This window comes from Diadema antillarum, unplaced genomic scaffold (genome assembly GCF_040938485.1).
Source record: "Diadema antillarum isolate AM-2024a unplaced genomic scaffold, OU_Dant_1.0 seq00000810_RagTag, whole genome shotgun sequence".
Taxonomy (NCBI): Eukaryota; Metazoa; Echinodermata; class Echinoidea; order Diadematoida; family Diadematidae; genus Diadema; species Diadema antillarum.
The window spans coordinates 1,376,155-1,397,833 of record NW_027271690.1 but is presented as its reverse complement, the minus strand read 5'-3'; the positions used below and the strand labels follow the sequence as shown (position 1 = coordinate 1,397,833).

Below are 21,679 nucleotides of genomic sequence, written 5' to 3'. Positions count from 1 at the left end.
AACAAAAATAATCTGTAAATTTCTTGATTGTCACACGCGTTTCAAAATTCATTTGAAGCCCAGTGTGAGTGTGTGTGTTTTGTGTGTGCGGGTGTGTATGTATTTACGCTGAGTAGTGAGTAATTACAATGGCATATCAAAAGCAAGAATGTAACTAAATTGCTAGACATTACTCTTTCTTTTTATTATTACTGCCTGTCAACGTGATCAATAGACTATAGATCACTCTTAATATAGTGTCTTTATTCGATGCTTTTTATTTCATCAGTGATACATTTTATTTTCATAATGCTATAGTAACGGGTTGTTCAGACAGAAAGTAAAGCTTTCCTGTGTTTGTTTACTTATGAAACTGCTCTTAACGATGAGGTAAGGAGAGTTAAAAGGACCTGAAATGTAGATTCATTAGAGAACACAGCTAAATAATCTGTAACTGAGGGCATTGATTCTACGTGCTGGTTTCAATATCTCAGCGACAAATTCGACGAATTATCACACATCGTTTGCCTTTTCAATTATGTGAATATCATGCTTTTCCAAACACAAAAGTAGTTTATTCTTTATTTTGTTAGCATCTTCAGTAATTCGCTGTGATCCATTTTGAGTCTGAATGTATACTCTTCCCTCTTATTCATGTGATTGACAGTCCGTGGCATTGTTTACGGAGTTACAACAGCTCCTGGGGGGGGGGGGGGGCATTTTATCAAGCGTTTGGTCAGACCTTTTTTTTTTTGACAAGTTTGCTCTTAGCCAATCAAGTGCAAAGATTTCCGTAGGATATAACAGTTTGTTAGAAAAAAAATCTGACAAAAACGCTTGATGAAATGCCTCCTAGTGTATGATTATGATACCGGTTATAGTGATATCTGTGACAGTGTGTGTGATGACAAAATATAGCGGATGGAACTGTGTCTTGAAGTGTTTCAAAAAATGAATAAATCGTTTCGGCAATGTTTTGCCAGCACGACATCTTGATGCAGACATCTTGATACAGACATCTTGATAGTGTCAGCAAATCCTCTGTGCTTGTGAGTTTCTTCACACACTTAAAAAAAATCACAGTACAGCTCATTCCGCCAAATCTCACCATTACATGGAGCTACTAGCTCCATGGTTCGACTATGCCTCTTTTTTCCCCCTCTTTTTACAGGAGTCGCTGCAATGATGACAGCGTCTTAAAACAGCAACGACTGCAGTATTCGGATAATGCGTGTCGATCAGAGCACAGCAAGTGTGCCGTTTATTCGTTCACCCGATGAAAGGCTGTATAACGGCAAAACAACTCATGACAGTATAAGCACTTTAGTGATAGTACATGTCAACAAGGAAAGGGGAAGTAGAAAAATTGCCGAGGCTTGGTAAACCTCTTAATTAAGGAATCAAACACGTATCATTATAATCATTAGATTCAGTGCTATTAGCATTTCAACTGGGATATAAACCTCTTTATAAATTCAATATATACAAATCACACATCATTCCACCGGTATAAATATAATAATATTCTTATATATGTATGCATTATATAAAGTTTCATGTTTTAAAATCAAATATAAAAATGAGAAAATTTGATCCAAAGCTCGGCAACATTCAACGCCAAATCTTTTTGGACGTCACTGAGGACAGTGCAACGCATTATTACAATTTCAGAATCAGGTAGAAAATATTTTTTTAAAATTTCTTTACAAGAAGAAAAAGGACATTCCAACTAACTTCTCTGATAGACGTGGATCCACGTGTGCAGCTTTTTAAAGTTCAAACAGGAACAATCCTTACAACAGGTATAAACTGGTTTAAGAGGCACGTACAAATAATGACTAGACCAGCTAGACAGTACATGTACATGATATTCATGACTATTTGGAAGAAGCGGCTGTATACATTTTGCTATTAATTTCACGTCACTCTCTAAACATTCACATTACGTAGCGGTCAACGTCAGCGATCTATAAACATTAGTGTTTTCGCAACAACAAAAAAATCATCTTCCCGCAAAAACTCACACACATGACTTCAAACGAAGGAAGAATACAAAATACAGCACAGCATTGATGCTACTCCAATGAATGGCCCACACGACCATATGACGCTATATCACAGAGTAATTCCATCATTTACTGTATTTCCACAGTATCTATTACTTCGCCTCAATAAACTACGCATAGCCTCACACTGCCTCGGCAGCCACAGTTAAACAATAATATTTCTTGAAATCAATGCACTTTCTGGCTTTTTTTCACCTGTTGTGAAAAGAAAAATATTCAATGGCAAAGACTGCGTATCCTTGCGCTGGTGAACATTTTCTCTCAGATGGATCGAAACAGCATTCAGTTGTGACTGCAAATTTCAAACAATTACCATTGGAATGGGAAGCTTGGCTGAGATAAAGACTTATAATCGATTTGAAAAAAAAAACCCGCCGGAAGTGGAAAAATTTCGTTCGGCTAGATTATGGCAACACTCTTTTTGATGACCAAGAATATGAAATTTATGTCACAACTGAATACTGAATTGGTCAAAACATAAAGAGGAATGAAAGCGTCTGGAAAAGAGAAAAAGTGAAGATTAGACGTATAGCACTGATATATCTATCATGAAATGGTGATAAGATTGGTAAATGCATACACAGAAACACACACAAACAAACACACGCACACAACACTATGTGTACATCATAATTATTTGAGCGTAATGCCGTTCATTGATACTGTCTCAAATGGTAAGAACAAGTTTCACGTCCTGTACACTGGTCTTAATATTTTCACTTATCCCCACCTCTAAAGCGTGGTGCCATATCTACATTGAAGCTATCTGGCAACTGTTTCAAAAGACTTAACCTTTGTTAATGTATTCTTTAGGAAGCTCTAAAACATTCCTGGAAGAGACTTATTTTCTGGAAGACAGAGAAATTCAGAAAGAAAGAAGGCATAAATTGTTTTGTTGCACACATCATATCAAAATCTAATAATCACACACACTACCAAGGCCTCCACACAGGCTCCGTGTCACTAGGTGGGTTGGCTTGCAATGGTAAGTACAGCTTTGGTAGATTTTCAAGACGCGATGGATAAACAAACTGTTCAAGGTGGGCGCCATTTTCGGTGGGATCACCCATTGCCAAGAAAGCTACTGGATATGGCACGGCGGAAGGTAATGCGCTGGTTGACACTCCCCCAGTCGTTCCAATTGAGGCGGGGCATGACGCGTACATTATTGCTCCTTGTCCAGAGGTGGATGCAACGTTGTGCGGCTGGGGTTGAGACTTTTGAGGAGACTGACGGCCCGATACCGGAGATACGGCGACAGAGCCTGAACTACCGGCTGAGGAGGCAGGGCGAGGGGCCAGGGCGGCCGTTTGAGGACTTAGAACTGGAACAACGGGGGCCGTTATCTGACCACCATTCAACATTTGTGACGGAACGAGAACGAACTGCCCAGGCGATTGCACCTTGATTGGAATACCTATTGGTACAAGCCGAGTTGCATTGCTACCGTTCACTCCATTTTGTGTTAGTTCTAAACGCGCCATGACGCTTGGTACCGCACTAGGTACGACGTTTGCCAAGCCGGCAGGTTGCTGCACCACTGGGGGATGAGCGGGTGCCGAGGTCACAACCGCTGCAGTGGCGCGCATTGGATGCACAATGTTCATAGAACTCGTGGGTGCCTCTGATTGGTTGGAAGTTGGCGGTACACAAGGTACTTTGTTGTGAGAACTGTCGCCATTGGCTGACTCGTCTGCGCGTCGTCGAGGGTACGCAAAATGGTCAACACTGGGTTTGGGATTATGCAGCGAGTTAGCGAGGTGGGATAAAAGGCCTGTCCTCGCTTCGCCGTTTAGCGAATTCTGATTGGCCGATAGGAATTGTGTCACCGTCGATACACATTGGTTGTATCCAGCTCTGAACTGTGCTTGCGCATGGGGGTCTGGGGGATTACCTGAAACGCAAACATAAACAAACAACATGAATGTTATCATAATCATATGTATCGATGGCTACTTAAACTTAGTTATTTTTCAAAACTTTTCAATAGCAACAACAACAAAAAATGAGTACTGAAGGCTTAAGTCTTTTTTTAGAACAAGGTAAACATATTATTTAGTTCGTAAGTTAGGCTTTGCGGGTTGTATCAAGGTCACATATATAACAGGAAATATAACAGGAAAGAAACAAGCATCTATATACGACATTCAAGTCACGCATTGCACCTGCCAAATGTTGTCTTATTTTGTGTGGGTTTTTTTTTTACTCTACTTGAGTTCTGAAAATGAAATCAGGGCAAGCATTACCAGTGGCGGATCCAGAGGGGGGCGCAACCGGCGCACGCCCCCCTCAGTATACTGCAATGAAACTGGCAATCAACAGAATTTTATTATCGCTAATCAATTTTATTATCGCTGCTTTGTGTTTCCACATTTAATGAAACCTTGAAGGGCCTCATTAGAAGTGATCGTATATGTCTTGCCTCAAGGTGAATAACATCTATTTGCAAAGGTAGAAAAGTTATCAGAGGGTATCATTACATGGGGCCCTGCCAAAATAATTTTCGATCATGTAAGATCGGTACACATGGTAAGGAGTGCGACTATAACCATAAGCTGACGGATATCGGAACCCCAGCCCCCCATACAATGTATGTGTGTGTGTGTGTGTGATGGGGTGGGAGAGTAATAATGACAAGGTGAAAACATGCGATGGATTGCTCTTTGCCTATAAAACATCACAGTGGTAAAAGAACATTCTGAAGGCAATCGCGAAATATTATAATATGATAGATTTAATCATTCCTTCCCAATGCCAGACTTTTTTAAAACTATAATTACAGAATGTTCGAAATGGAAAGTGGCGAGTCCTTGGGTGTTTGGTGGAGGTCGCTGGCCGTACTATAAGAGTTATGCGATTATGGGTGCGATTTAACAAGATCTTATCAGCTTGAGTATATCAAGGTAGACCATCACAATGGGAGATGTTCTCTCAACTCTCCAGATTGACAGAAGTTTCAACCGGCAAACAAACTCAAAACGTAATGCACATTGTTTGTTTAATCCCACTCACGGATAGTGTATTGATCATAGCATACGACGACGGCCCAAACAGAGCCCAAGGATGTCACCCTTCCTACCCCCCCCCCCCGTCCATCTTACATGTGACAGTATGTACATTTCCCTACACAACTTTCGAAGTTTCAGAGCGTATCAAATATCCAGTAAATGTCGCAATGTTAGTCTAAAAATCTTTCAACAAGAAACTCTCGAACAACCAATCAATGGAAAAGGGAGGCAAAGACATGGCTCTCGATTAAACGAGTTTAGAATACATTGTATTCGAAAAAAGAACCAAAGTACCTTCTATGTGCATTCAGACGTTCATCTTCAACCTATCTGTGTGTGGGTGTGTGTTTATATTGTGCTGAGGATGATGAAACATAAAGAGGAAAGGGTCCTTCGTTATCACACCCTTGAAATTCCTTTCTGACGTCAGTAATGTTGCTCAAGGGAGTCTTCCTATGGTCGTTTTCAGAGGCTATGCTTTGCCACAACCCGTTTCCTCATTTTTCTCCTGGCGATTGTGCAAAATATGTTTGAGTAATAGCCAATATTACCCATAATTCGAGACATCAGAGATGATCTTCTGCTGTCTCTTTGGTATGAAAAAGTCCTTCATCTTCTAGTTATCGATCAAATCGCAAACTGTCCATCTCCCCTGTCTGCGTGGCTACAGATTTGCAGAGTCAATATGTACATTCATGTTAATTAGTCCTTGTGGTACAAGGGTTGCGCTTTATGTCACGGGGCAGGCTGCCGGCAAGACCTTAATTGATTAGGCCCTTTGTAGGCATGTGTGTCTTGCTCTTTATTGGTGTCTTTATGATACATCAGATTGGAGCACCAATGTTTGTCTTTCCCATCGTAGACCGTGTGTAAAGGTAAGAAGGAGCGTCTACAGACGTTCTCACGATCCTCAACAGGTAACCCTCAATCGCTGGCTCACCTGGACACTGGGGGCAGGCACGCACGCACGCGCGCTCTCGTTCACCCTCTCGCTTGCCCAAATTCCTGTCTACGACAATGTTTTACGGCACAATGGATCACACTTCAATGAGCTGGATCTTTATCCTCTAATGCCACAATTTGCACAGAATCCATATATTCAAACACTTCTATAATCGAGAGAATGGTTACTTTTACTCGAAACACAAATGTGACTTTCGACTTTTCTACCTGAGCGATATAACAAAAATTAAACGCCTACTCTGAAGGTTTTCAAAATAATTTCTGGATGCACCATAAAATATTCACACCTGCAGGGATAATATATCTTTCTTTTAAGTCAGGCAATCTCTAAATTGTGCAAAAATTTCTTACTGGAGGGAAAACACACTTGTAGATATCACCTGTTCACGTTGGCTTTACAGTAAATATTACAGCACAGCAGGTAAAGCCCTGTCATATAGTACGCAACTAAATTGCTTCAGCTGAAACGACGCAAGCTTTATGCAAATACTATTCTATGATCAGTGACTGATGGCATTACGTTCATTGTTTTGATTTATTTTGATAAGAACTAAAACGAGATGTTACTTCAAGTGATACACTGTGTAGCAGTTTAACCCATCTTCGATTTGGCGCAATCGAGGTACGGCTATACGCAGCCTTATAAAAAAAGAGTCTAGTATTCAAGGCTTTCATTATGTAAAAAGATGAATCAGGTACGCAAGAAACATTTTCTTTTTTAATCTGAAGAGTAAAGATATAAAAAAAGAACGTAAAAGTGAGAATAGATTGTCCTAGATATACTTCAGATTATTCCTACATAAAACACAATCTGCTTCTCTTCACCCAGCGACCTGAACAAAAATGGTCGTGACCTATTGTGATTTGCTACCCAGCAGCATTTCAAATGTACTAGTTCTAAGAATTAGGTTGTTTTTCGTCAAATAACTCATATTATTTCTCTCTTTGCAAACAATCACGGAAAAAATAGGCAAGTGTGCAAATGCAAACAGAGAATTCTATCGGTTTAGCGAATACCGCTGACTCGCTTCATTTAGCTATATCTACACAATTTCTACAAGCTTGTTGACAGAAGCAAAAACATTATAATTCACAAAACATAAAATATGCGAAAAATGTGGACCACTAAGTGATGGTGAAAAACCTATTAGCTGATTTTACGCATCATTATTGACTCTTTAGTCCTCCCAGTTATTATTTTTAATCCGCTTGCCTACAATTTAACAAAATTCAAAAGTCTGATATTGGTATTCCCACATCCATATTGCAACGGTGAGAAATGAGACGCCCCAACATTATTGGTGAAATGCCAGCCCGTTTTGCAGGCTGCTTGAATGTTTACATTTCGTGATCTGTTACGTGGGCAGTCAGTTATGTGTTCGCATTATGTCCACAATATTGTGGCACTTGCTTCAAAGATAGTTACACTAAGATTTGACGTATACAAACGACTGATGCACCTCTATTTACACTCATGCCTACCCTCTTTTTGACGTTCATTCAGTAAGGTGTCATCGCCCCCGCGCTTTGTGATTTTTGCGACGAAGACAAAAAATTGAATCTCTTCGTAAAAGTGTGTTCAAGAATGTACTTATGGTCTATTGCGTATTGATATTTGAAGTCCCAGGTTACCAAAATATTTACGTCTGCCTCGGTGTGTATTAAACGTTATGCAAAGGACGTTAGCAAAGGACTATAGATGTCATTCATTTCAGAAGGACGTCTACGTTTACTGCATACCAGGCACAAAAGTATATACTGCTGCCTTACGATGGTGAAACAAGGTGTAGCTTAAAAAGCCTTTAACAAATAATATGCTGGAAGAAGCTGCGATCTCTGATTGTCCTCAACGCATGAAGCCATTTGGGGTACTTTCTTTTTACTTCGACAACTAAACTTGAAAGAAAATGGCATGATCAGTACCACTTACATGTAGTGAAGAGAGAACTATAAAGATGAAATGAAATGAAAATATATATTGGTATATGTATTACCTCTGCTGCCGAGCTGGCGAAGCTGTTTGACATACTTCACGGTCTGCTCCAAAATGTCCGCTTTTTCCCGCTTGTTCTGCCTTGAGCTGCCACTCTGTCAACGAGAAAATTAAAACGCATTGAGACATAATATATATATATATATATATATATATATATTGTCATCTCTAAACTATGGTAAAGTGCAAGCTGAGATGACAGCGCAATCATATGTTTCACTTTCTACAGGTGCAAAATGTGCCGATCATTACTTTAATCTTTCAGTAATGACAAATGACACCATTATATATACGTGCATAATGGTATACGGGTACACATATGAGTACAAATATATGCAATGCAAGTATATATATAAATAAATATATATATATATATATATATATATACATATATCATATATGTAAGAATCATATCGTTATTATATCACACAAAAAGCACAATCATTTGCCGTCACTAGGCGCTTGAGTAAGAGGATCTTCAAACAAATATCATATTTTCATATGTTTCATTCTAACCTAGTAGCATTTCAAAAGGATTGTTCATCTCAGTTCCATGCGGAAAAGTTTCACTAATACAAACAATAAGCCGGTGGACTGCAGGTGTCATAAAAAATGGTATTTTATCCGATTCATTGCCACGACCTGCTTTCGTTTTGTATTCTCTCTCCTATTAGGCACGTACAGTCGTTCACGACTACCCTACTTTCGGGCAGCTTCAAAGTACAATCTTTCTGATCTCAAAATTCGGTGTTAGGCATCAATTTTCACGTGAGTGATCTCATGAAAACATGGGAACAAGTACTTACAATCACCTCTCTGGCCAATCTTTGTAAAGGAGTCATTCAAATATTAAATTAGATATGACAAATTAGGAGGAAACACAAACACACCCGGCGAGGAATTTCATACCAAAGAAGGTGTTGCCCTGAAGAGGTGGTCAAAACTATCAGATTCTTAGGGCATTGCAACCAAAAGAGGTCAAGATCTCAAGTGTGACTCCATTCCATTTTTTTTTCTTTTCAGTGAAAGACTCCTGACAAACTCCAAGGTTTAAATGACATCGCAAACTGTAAGCTCCACTGTGATCCAAATATCTCTCTTCTCTCTCTCTCTCTCTCTCTCTCTCTCTCACTGATTCTCCTACTATTCTACATGTATGAAGACCCTAGTTTCTTATTATTAGTAGTTATTCCTTCGTGACTGTCAAGTTCGATTCACGCGACCTAAAAACAGGCGCGTGATTGAGATTTGTATCACCGGTCGCCGCCGACACGTTCGAACCGGGTCACGCCCGGGCCAAGCCCCGTTGCGAAGTATATCAAGGTCAGCGTGTTCCCACGACAACCTTGCGATTCATCGGTGGATCGCTGAAATATTAGTGTCATCCATTTCGTTTCGAAAACTTACAAAAAAAAATAAAACAAACAGGAACAAAACATACACACAAACACACAAACACACACAAATAAGCACCACCAAAGACAAACAAACATGTTATGATATGAAAGAGAGTGACTGCTTTTGATCTTCTGACCTGACACTGCAGAGAAATCGAATCTTCTAATTGTTTCTCACCTACTGACTTCTTAGGCAAATTAACATGAATAATCAAATACTGCCCGAGACAATTAATAGGCCTATTCTGTTTCTCTTTTACATATATATATATTAAAGTAGTATATCAAAGGGAAAGAAATTGGCTTCAGCAATCAGATTCGGGATATCTAGCAGTTTACGTCTTCACATACCTCCAATCAATCTCCGATGCAGTTACACGAATGAATACTTCAAATGGTTGTTCTAAAACTTTGCGTATATGCACAACATCAAATTGCATGCCATTTTAATTTTCTGTATGTGTCCACGTCTATGCGATAAGATTTGAAAAGAAATTAAGAAAATGAAACAGACACATTTGTAAGTAGAAAACAAAGATTTGGCATCGTTCTTCCCCCCCCCCCACCCCGAAATGTTCATGGAATTAGCAAGATTTGTATCATAATGGCTACGATGGAGGCTGCATCCAAAAATGAAAAATAGATACTTCACAGCCTGTGGCATTAACAACATCATAACTTGAGGATATTAAAGTAGGATATGGATCGTATTTACTACGTAGGCCTACATCAGTGTTCACATTGATGACCACACGCGATGGGATGATCCCATGGAGATGGAGTATAGGCCTATACAGACATATGCCTGCCTCAGTTTATACCACAGAACATCATTTCACTTTCATAAATCATAATTATTCAAAGGGATGTCCACCAGAAACGCAGCTCCGTATATACACAGTTTGAAAAGAAAAACAAACACACACACAATTTGTTCTGTGTATGAGTGCAAATAAGTGATGATAGTTGGAAAAAGATGCAAAAGAAATGCATGACTTCATTTCCTATTGGCCCGACATGGTTTTGAAAAGACAACAAGCAATTCAAATATTGGTTTATGAATTGTATTTCGCTAACTCCGAGATTCTATGGAGAGTAATGAGGGATGACGAAAAAGCGAGTCAATTTGAATTGTTGAAATCTAGCTTTGTTACGTTTAATTTGACCCGGGTACTTTCGCAACAAAGACACCTTGTCATATAGCTGTTTGTGGGTTGTTATTTGTTATTTTCTTTTCTGCGGGGCACAACGTGAACAAAATGAATTTGAAAAGTAACGTTAACAAAACAGAGTGGATAATGGCAAATAATGACATAATTAGCCATAAAGGCAATGTGATTTAGAAATACTGCAATATACTTTAGATCTCAACGCCGTCGTTAAACTAACGCACGCCATTAGCATATATTTTTGTTAAAGAAAATGTATTATGTATATTACAGCTCACACGTAAAATGCGCCACATGATAATTGGAAAGGTTATAGATTAATTAAGGAAATGTGAATATTGCTCTTCTTTGTTGCAAGAATTAACTTTCAAAATAAACCAAACTTTGAAACACGACATTCTAAGATATTCTACGCAATTTTTGGGCAAAAAAAAAGGTGTATATCGCTGGGATATAATCATTATTGACGTAACATATGCGTTATCGTTATAAAGCATAGAGTGGAATGTAAAGCAATATCACATGTAGATCCATTGTTGGTTTTGTTGACATTGCTGGTATCTTTGATTTCAGAGTGAAGAGCGATTCACCGCGAAGTGCCAATATAAATGACATTGCACAAACTCAATCACCATGAGCCTAAGCATTATTGCCAATGTGAAGTGCTTTTTCCATTTTTTTTCAAACTGCTTAGGCATATGTGGTATTCCATTTCTAAATTGTGTAAGCAAACAGCTCATTTCTATCCGACATGATATGCTAAGAAGAGTCTCTCGTACATCAGGGATTCTTCTATAACGAAGCTGTCCACCGGATGAACACGGAACAGCTAGTACTTGGAGATAACTTTTTTTGGAGTAGAGGTTCTTGTGTACCCCGCGCCACACGCACAGTTTTGAAGTGTTTTGTTTGTGACACCCTGAGCTACGCTCGGCCTTTGTTTGCGACTCGGGTGATCAACGAAGCTCATCAGAGCTTTGCCTATGGCACGCTGTTCTCATTTCCTTTTTCTTTCCTTTTTTATGTGAGAATTGACACTTTATGAGAAACAACAAATAAACACCTCACGTATCAAGATGGCCGACACAATCACATTTTTCCTGTCTGCACGCCTGGTCACGAAGCAGACATCTTGAACAATGAGACAAGAACTCTACAAAGGAACAACGAAATCTAATGCTGTAATATGGATATCATGAGTCTCTATTATGTCTCTCTAGACGTGACGCGATTTTATGCTACAACAGATTGTCATACTGAAACTATTTCCAGGTGAACTGAGAAGCCCGTCTGATCTTCTGTAGCTTGCTATTGATCTTGATTACCTGAAGAATAAGAGAAACAAAAGTAACACCAATTGATTGGCACAACTTAAAAAGGCGTTGACCTATTCACTATCTAATACTTCGCAGTAATTACTCTGTTGGTTTTATCTTTAGTTTCCTCCCATTCCGAGTTATGAGTAACAGTTTTGCGGGGGAAGCAATTCCCCTGCATGCGCGTGAAACACAATTTAAGTCTTTCGCGTGGCGCCGGTTTCAACGGCGCGCCGTTGAAACCGGGGGACTATAATTATGGTCGCGAGCATCCCTAATGCCGACACCACCACGCCAAAACAAGCTAACGCCCAACCACGTGGCGGCTCTTATTGCGTATGCTGCTTCCATATACCGCGAAGTGGAATCCTTTGTAACCTGTTCTGACCAGTGCAGAGACTCCAACCCCAAGCACCTTCTGATCTGGAGATTCTCCCGCCCGAAACCCCTAGCAAACGGGAGACTCCAAGTTGATGTGTGCGAAGCGCGAAGTTCCTAGGATTCTAGATGTTCTCTGGTGCTATCTAAGGCTTATTTTTTCAACATACGATAGAAATAAGTAAGAAATCCTTTCTACCGGGAGACACAGAGCCAGGGCGGGAGAAATCAAATCTCAAACGGGAGAACGGGAGATTGTGCAAAAATGGGCTTTCGGCGGGAGATCTCCCGTCGAAAACGGGAGAGTTGGAGTCTCTGCCAGTGGTGTCAAGCTATCGTCAATCTTTCTGCTGGTTTCTTGACCATCTCTACGTCGTATCACCCTAAAAGTGGCAATGTGTGACTTTACAGAGATTCATTTAAAATCAGTTGATTATAACATCATGCTTGCATCTTGCGAGTACTTTCGTTTTGCGCCATGTAACCATAGTAGGGTATGCATGCTGTTATAGTCAAACGCATTGCTCAGCGTAATAAATCACTCAAGATCTACCGAAATTGTGCCTGAAGTCAACACTGATAGAGATAATGATGATGATTGAGTTAGCTTATTTTTTTCAATGGAAATGTTCGACAATCCTAAACGGACAAGATACTATATCTACAAGTATATAAATGTCTTTTTATCAAAATCTGTAATTGTTTAGCTTGTGTTAACGTAAATACTAACTTGCTTTCACAAGATTTGATCTCACTAAAAAGTATATATTGCGATGATAAACGATTAACTAAACTGTTTTTATTGCTTTTATTGGGAAATTAAAACCACTATATCCAAAAATTAAGTATCCAATATACAATCAAATTGGAAAGTGGAATTTTACCAAGAAAACTCAGAATAAAGACAAGCTAAGAAAGACAATTCTCGAATACCAATATTGTGAGAAATTAATGAGATAAACTTTTGGGACAAGGAAATAACACATTCATAAACCAAGTTGTCAAACCGGAAAACAATTTAGAGAGTTTGGGACAATTCTGTAGGCGAAGATAGCTTGTGTTACTTAGCACTCGAAGACCATACACATTCTGTTCACTGGTATGACGCCACAGACATAAAACCCTCGCGATGAGACACAGGAATTTTAAGTACTTTCTCGTCCTTTCATAGCCCCTCTCGTTTCTTAACCCTTTTTCTCCAGCACTCTAAATGCCTTGTATATTTTACACACTGCTCACCATGTTCTTGAAGACAATCAGTTAAGTGTTTCCTTCATCCTTAAGATATGCGGTCCTGTTGCGGACCAGTCTTATACCAGTGCCCCCTTTATGGGGCCCTGGGGTGCTCAACGCCTCTGTCGGTCTAAAACACCTTGGGTGGAGTACCGCCATGAGCGCGCCAATACGGTTGAGCTGCCTGTCTTCAAGTTACTCTCGAGATTCCATAAAAGCAAGTCAAGCGTTGGACGAAAAGCCCTTCTTTGTTGGTAAGGCCTTTTTAACGGATAAGTGCTACATTTTAGGTGGATTAATCGTAAATCTGTTTTTGTGCCCTTTCTCTTTTCCCTAGTGCCATCCTGTGTCTTTCTATCAGGCCAGTCGGGCAGAAAACGTACGGTAAACATCGGAGAATGGGATGGCTTAAACTCAAAATACATTTTCCTATTTAAAGAAGCCATGTAAAGACACAGGCGACGGTCATTAAATATGCAGTGTTATACACGATACAGTGCTTGTTTGTGGTGTTCCTATACCGCATATCGTCTTATGAAAATATCTATGATATCATTGATTGATACCAGAAGTAGTAAAAATAGATGAATATACATAATAAAATAGTAGATGTATATATGCGCATATATGTTACGCACAAACTTTCGTACTTATTGCATGAAGCATCTATTTCCTGATTGAGGCAAGTAGTAGATTCATAACGATAGGTAATGTTATAAAATAATAATCGTAGATTAATTGAACCGGTGGTATAACGTTCTAAACAGAAAGCTTAACGTGTTTTTCTGTACAGAATAATCGTCTGTTTTAAGTAATAAAACCATCTTGTCTATTTGCTTTTTGCGTGTCTCCCATGAGAGAGCAATTTGAAAAACTACTTTTCATGATCTACGCTTAATTGATCAGGTGATGGTAAAAAATAAACGTAGCAAACTTGTACTAAATATACCAACCAGATAGCCAAGCATTCGCTGCCATTTAAATTCTTTCTCTGTATCTAAGGCTCGTATTGTGAAATGAAGTGAAATGTATTATTCGTAACAGCCTCAATACTAATAAAACCATCTTGTCTATTTGCTTTTTGCGTGTCTCCCATGAGAGAGCAATTTGAAAAACTACTTTTCATGATCTACGCTTAATTGATCAGGTGATGGTAAAAAATAAACGTAGCAAACTTGTACTAAATATACCAACCAGATAGCCAAGCATTCGCTGCCATTTAAATTCTTTCTCTGTATCTAAGGCTCGTATTGTGAAATGAAGTGAAATGTATTATTCGTAACAGCCTCAATACTATGAAAAAGCAAACGAAATTCAGAATGCACTGCCTCAAATGTTTTAGCACAAAAAGGTGTTTTTTTTTTCTTGAAGTTACGCTCACTTATACTCAACCTGCTTCAAAAAGCTACCTTGTCGTTGCAGAAAAAAAGCCTCTAATTTTCTCACATTCAACCTCACAAAATACTATCTTATAAATTGGTGCCATTTCGAATTAATTCGACTCTGATTTTCTCAGAAAATTTGTTTACTGCTTGTATCATTCGGTACTCTTTTCTTATGTATTTTGTGCTACCTATTTAGATTATTATGTCTCGTTTCTTTGCCCACGTGGTGAGTGAGGGTTGTAGATTCGGCGAAGTTATTTGAACCGATTCTCCTTCTTCCTGACACTGGTCGCCATTGTGTGAAAGGGAAGATGTTCTAACGACATTAAAATCGATATGGCCTTCAAAATCGAAATGATCAGCAAAAGCGCTTGGAAGCACGGAGAATGATTAATAGGGGATGATGCGAAAGCTGACTTGGCTTGTGGTAAGTGTTGTCTCAAATGGGAAAATTAGGTCTTGTCCATGATTGGTGGTGCTATTTGGCTTAATTACAGAGTCATACCTAGTTGCTAACCATTTGCCACACAAAGAATAACGAATATTTCGGCACAAACTCTGATGCGGGTGGTAGAAAATACAAATCGTCGCCGGTTTTACGACCATTATTTTCACAGAATGAGAATCCTCTTACATTTACCCCTGTCATGACTTCAGACACCCTATCTAGCTTGTCTAGAAAGATGCATTAGTAGTACGGTGTTAAAATATCAGCATAGTTTTGCCCGACCCGGAGGAAAAAAAGAAGAAAAGGGATGCGAAAGTGACATCATTTTTGTTGTTGTTGTTGTTGTTGTTTATGCAAATTTTGTAAACTCAATGATGTTTAAAGTGGAAATGAATGAATAGAATGGAATGGAAATAAAATAAAAAGCAGAGAAAATCTCACCTCAGGATTGAGAGAATCGAGAATGGACTGGAGCTCCATGAGACAGTCGTTGATTCTCGCTCTCCTCTTTTTCTCCATAAGCGGCTTCGATGACTGCAAAAGAAAATGGAGGGGGAAGATGATTTCATACAATTATTGTCATAATCATTGAAATGAATAGAATGAATCTGCGTACCTGTCATTACACATATCGCTTATGTTATTAAACATCAATGGACTTAACACTACATAGAGTCATTTACATGGGTACAGACATGTTGTATATCACATGATATTCTGTAGCTTAAACGTTTCAGTTTTAGTTTGTTTTATTTCTCCACTTGTGCTGATGAAATCATAATCAACATTATCATCAAAATACAAGAGCATGTATACATTACAGTGTATCTTAAGATACAGGGGGAAGAGACCGGCATCAATAAGCAATTTGCTTGCCTGAGATCAACGGCCTCTGGTATCTAGGCGTCATATTCCTAGGAGCTATGGGAGAGCTTTTTCCTGGACGTAGACTACTGAGAGAAATATCTGTCCCCCGTCCAGGTGGACTGCTAAAAAGCATGACGGTCCTTTCTTTGATATGACGGCAGTCTCTAACATCAATCGCCTATCTTTTCTTGAGTGGTCCACTATTGCAAGCACTGCTTTTTAGGTGGATCTATCATCCTTTTTTTTCTCTCTCTCCCACAACAGAGATAGAAGTCTGGTGTGAAACTGTGCATACATGTTTTAAATTCGTTAATTACAATTAATTTTCATTTTACAGTCAACCAAAGTTTACTGAAGATTAGCGGTAATCTTCTTTTATTTTGTTCTGAATTTAATCGTGTTAGACGAGGCAATGAATAGCTTAACATTTAGGTTTCGATATTGGAATTCAAACGTCGAAATGGTATGGTGTCAATTAATTTTGGATTGAACTTCCTATAAATTTTTTTATAAGAAACGAGAGTATTTGTGACGCTAACCACAAGAATGCTTCCATCTTAACAAAATGTAAGCATGTTCATTTTATTCTGCCAATAACTAAGATATGGCAATCTTGAGGAAAAAATATATGAAAATTAAGATCAAAATGACCAGGTCACGTACACACTCGTCCATGATAAGATGGAATGTTCTTGGAAATTGCTACTCTGACTGCGGACATAATATTCCAGTCATGTAGGGTCCAATAAGTTAATTTCTCACACAAATTTGTTGCACATCAACTATTCCCAGAGTGTCATAATTTTGCATGACCGAAATAAAAAATATAATCTATATCAACTTAATTAAAGAACCCTACAAATGACATTATTTGTAAATTTGATACTGTTGAGAAGTAAATGTGAAATTTGTGGTCAGATGTCATGATTCAATCACTAAATCTGTAACGAGATATTGGTTTGGTTATTCTGGCTTTGAAAAGAGATTTAATTGTCTGTATGTCTGTCTTAATTGTATCTGTATATAAGTGCACACACACACACACATCACATATATATGTGTGTGTGTGTGAGTCCGTCTGTCCGTGTTTGTGCGAATGAGTGCATGGAAACAAATACAGGAGTATCCATCATCCGATGGGATCGTTATGAAGTGCACGTCACCCAATTGTTTCTCCCCTATTTTGTTTTCTCTCCCACCCCTTAATCCGTTCTCAAGAACCCGAGGCAAAGTGGACCTGCATAGTGCTGTCTGGTGGTGATATTCAAAAAGCTGTCCATCAAAGGAAGCCCCGTGTTTTCTTGTCTGTTATTTCGTGGCGCCTCATCCTGGACCGATAGTCTTTACATCGAGACCTTGACATCATTGCCCACAAGAGTTGAATTCGCTGCATCCACACCGGCGCCGTTGTTTTCCAATTTCATTTCGTCGGTGCCATGATGTGATATCTTCTGTTTAACTGGTATTTTCAATTGGACGTGTAGTTCTGACTAATAATGACTGAAATTAGCTCCTTTTGCTCCTGTCGCTTTAAGTTTTGGTCCAGAGGAGTAGACTAGTCCTATTCACCCGCAGCCGTTTCGTCTGTTGGCCTTGTATCGATTCCAAGACGCACCCCTTTGTTCTTGATCGATAGAGAGTGTAATCCTTCCCCCTTATAGTTGTCAAAGACCCGTGAGAAAGTGTGAGCCTTGTATCGGTGGAGGAAGCTAGACGATTACGCACTCGGCGAGACCGCCACGATAGGCCCGAGGCTCCGTGACACTTCGATCAATAGAAAATATGAACAACAGGTTCTCTTGACAGACTTCGATGTTTATGCGCTTCATTATCCGATGTAACATTCCTAACAAAACAAGTTGATCGGACTTATCGGGACTCACTGCCTCTTATCCGAGTTTACAGGATCATTCCATCTTACCTTTCGCTATCTATTCTAAGAGATGAAAAAAGAAACCCACACACATAGTCCTGTCGCAGGAGGAGCGCCACATTTACTAACCCCTGTGCAGGAATGTGAATGTTCCATCTCCGTCACTTTAGGGAGAGTTTTGTTTTTATGTTTTGGAGTTATATAGAATGGAATGACGCCCTGATTTTTAAAAGGGAACCTCGTTAGAGAATCAGTTAAAATAACAAAACATTAAACTTTACTTTGCAGTTAACTGCAGGAAACATGCTTAGAAATCATCTGTTTTCCATTGCTACAATTCAGTTTTCACCTATCACTGCCAATGGTTTCAAGTCCTTAACTTTCTATCCTGTTATTAAATAACGATTCAAACATGGCAGATGCACGTACGCATATCACGTGTATGGATATGCGCATGTGTGTGTGTATGTTGATATTAAAAAGGTTAAATGATGAACAATTTATTCTTAAAGATTGCAGCCATTTCTTTTCTTCGTTTCAATCGCTCGTAACGTTATATCGTTTCTGTTCAAAGCAGGTAGTATCCTGAAATCACGCCGTAAAGAATCTCCATTGTTATTGGCGTGTCATATCAAAGTACAAAATGATATGTCATGACATGCCTCGACATGTCTTATTTAGCTGAAAAGAGTTAACTAAGCGAACCCTATTTTCTACATGTCTTATTGGAAGCATCGAGGGAATGCGGAAACTGATTGGTCGAAATCCAGTCCTATTGTTAAAGCGTGTTTCGCCACCAATCCCTGAACACAGTCCGTCTTTGTTTAATGTTGGTATGAGTCATGGTGAACGAGTAGAAGAAAACAGACCACAGCGATGAATAAGATTTCGTTTTGACTCCAAGTTTCTGCATTTAAGGTACAAAGTAGCACTGTAAAACATTATGTACACGAAAATTGAGAGAGAGGTATTCGATTAACATATCTCTTTTGGATATTTCATTAATTACACCTTAGAAAGAATGCTATCACCTACGTCTGGGTCTCTCAAAAGGAACAGAGAAAATGTCGGGATAAGTGCAAATGACTGAAAAAAAGTAGGCCTACATGTATTGGAATAAAATTGGAAGATCAAATCATGCCTCGCGTAAACAGTAACTGCATGATTGCAATTAACTTAAGCATCTCATGAACAAAATCACGGCCGGTGGATTGAGGGACATGCTCAACAGAAACTCGGCAGTTACTCTGCCCCTGAACGACGGGTACTTAGACATTAAACAATGGGTAATCAAGCGTAAGTCATTCTGGTTTTTACGTGTGTAGAGTATTGAAATGTGTGCAACGAATATATGTTGACTACTGTATTGACTATTGCACGCACTCTTAACGCGGAGAAAAGAAATGAAGCGCCATTTTTGATCAAATGCCAAATCGCACAAGTTGTCGGTTGTACATCGTCATCGCATCAAAGTACAGCTGCATCAAAATGTGTCATACGAAAGACCGGCTAATACTTTGAATACATAGAATTTCTTATTGATATCTTGGGTTTTCTTTTGAAATTGTGACTTTTTGAATGATACACTTACATAATTATCTGTCATCTATATCGAACAAAGTGCATTTCGTCACATTCCATAGTAATTACAAACAAGTGTAAAGACTTTCACACACGCGACACTTACGGCGCTTTAAGGTCATCGATTGAGTGTGGAAAATAAAATGGATAGCTCGCAGGAATAAATTCAACACTACAGGATTAATACACTAAGGCTATACCCTTTTTCACATTTTATATGACGAGGATTAAACAATACACCATGAATGCCGGGGTGAATACTCATGGCATTGAAAGAAGCGTATTGCTACTATTGGCATGACGTGATTTAATACACCAAGATTTTAGTGTGGGACAAAGTAACAAGCAAGTTCCATTTCGGCTTCCAATCAAAAGTCCCAGAGCAGAGCAAGTATTGTACACGTAAATGTATCTATGTATACGTACCTGCAAAACCAAAACTCTTACAATAAGAACAAACAAGAGTACAATTTGCAACATTGGGAATTATTGACAGACAGTTACAAGCATTGAAACATTGGATAAGGCTCCTTCTTTCTCCATATTTCACGAAATTTGAATATTGTTATAAAAAGGGAACATTGGAAGGCGTGTGTTTGTATATGAATACATGAACAAATAAATAAAACACCGTTTGGATCATTGTAGTTGTGAGGAAATCGCAAGTAGAATGTTTGGATGGTAGACACCGTTTACAATTCCAGTGCTGCTTCTCTTGTCAATGACGTACCTTGTGTACTTTCCATATGACTGACAGCTCTTTCACAAAATCAAAAACACATTCCAAAATAATAGCAAGAAAATATCAAGCAGCGATATTCACATATGAGATTACACTGTAAAAGGATGCTGGTTATGTTGTGTCAAAGGGGATGATATCATACCTTCCGCCCATCGTGGTTCCTGCTGGGTTTTTCAGCCGACATCTCACTGGTTGAATTTGGCTTCCCGCGGCGTGCGCCGAAAAAGCGATTAAATCTCACGCGCAGACGACCTATCTTGGACACCCGATACTTCAACGATACTGAGCGATACTCGCAACCTGTTGCCTAGCAAAGAGGCACGCTCTGCTTTTTCCAATGTCTTTTTCTTCCACAGAGAGGAGGAAGATACAAGAAACTTTCCAGCCTTGGTCCAGTTACATCAATCATTTGATCACACTCCTGAAAAACATTCTTTTTTCTGTTCGCGAGATCCCTAACTTAATTCCTTTTTCTTACTTCGGTCGCCTGTTGGTGATGAATTATCATTCAGAGTTTCGCTGACACCAGAAGAGGCATTAAAACGATGAATCGGCGGAGGGAAGGTTGTTTTTATTTTCCTGAAAAGAAGTTCGAGAGACGAGAATGAAACCATAAAAAGATTCACCTTCCCGTTGGAGTCAACATCGGGATCCGCAAAGAAAAGATCACATTCATCCCTTTGTGTTCCTGACGCATTTGATAATTGTGGTTGGCCAAAGGAGAAAAAAGGACGAGTAGTTCAAAAGTACGACTCGCTTTTCTCTCTCTTTCTCCCTCTTTAGAAGTTAATACTTTAGCCTCGTCAGGTTTTATAGTCTTAGCGCGATGCGCTCAGGTATTTATAACAATAAGTGTGAGAAGCTAACCCGGGGTGCTTTCCCACGGTAGTCGCGACTGAATTCCGCTGCATACACCGCCGGCTTAAGCGTGGCTCGCTCTCTCGGCCCACTCGTCCAAACAAAAGGCGCATGTGACAGGTAGGTCGATTCAGGTGTGCGCGGTGTACCCACACTTCACGCAGGTACAATACAAAGTGATGATACGGGCGTCTCTTCTCTCTTTCTTTCTCTCTGAGTTTTTCCAAGCGTACTACGTTAGGTGAGGTGGGCAGGCAAGTACGAGAGACGAACACGGCTCACGAACGGGCGCGCATGGCTCGTGAAAAGACGCACGCGCCTCGACGCGTCGGCGCGCACTGACGGCCCAGCAAGCAGGAGTCGCGCGACGACCGATCGCTTTGCGATGAAGGTAGTTCTTCCGCTGTCAAGACGCCGCAAGTT

At 39.4% G+C, this 21,679-nt stretch overlaps 1 protein-coding gene across 1 annotated transcript; it reads right to left on the bottom strand.

Moving 5' to 3' along the window:
• Positions 1 to 1,028: 1,028 nt before the first annotated feature.
• On the bottom strand, positions 1,029 to 21,461 carry LOC139739652 (uncharacterized). The gene is made up of 4 exons (XM_071650263.1): positions 20,541 to 21,461; positions 15,777 to 15,869; positions 8,011 to 8,104; positions 1,029 to 3,939 (listed from the first exon to the last, which is right to left on the bottom strand). The coding sequence occupies exons 1-4, from the start codon at positions 20,580 to 20,582 to the stop codon at positions 2,978 to 2,980; spliced, it is 1,191 nt and encodes a 396-aa protein (XP_071506364.1). The 5' UTR covers positions 20,583 to 21,461; the 3' UTR covers positions 1,029 to 2,977.
• Between the last annotated feature and the right edge of the window lie 218 nt (positions 21,462 to 21,679).

Excerpts from the sequence above, each read along its gene's own strand:
- LOC139739652 (XM_071650263.1), bottom strand. The coding sequence starts at position 20,582 with ATGTCGGCTGAAAAACCCAGCAGGAACCACGATGGGCGGAAG. Across the intron at positions 8,105-15,776 it reads TCGATTCTCTCAATCCTGAG|AGTGGCAGCTCAAGGCAGAA; the intron begins GTGAGATTTTCT and ends TCTCGTTGACAG. Across the intron at positions 3,940-8,010 it reads TCGCCAGCTCGGCAGCAGAG|GTAATCCCCCAGACCCCCAT; the intron begins GTAATACATATA and ends TTTGCGTTTCAG.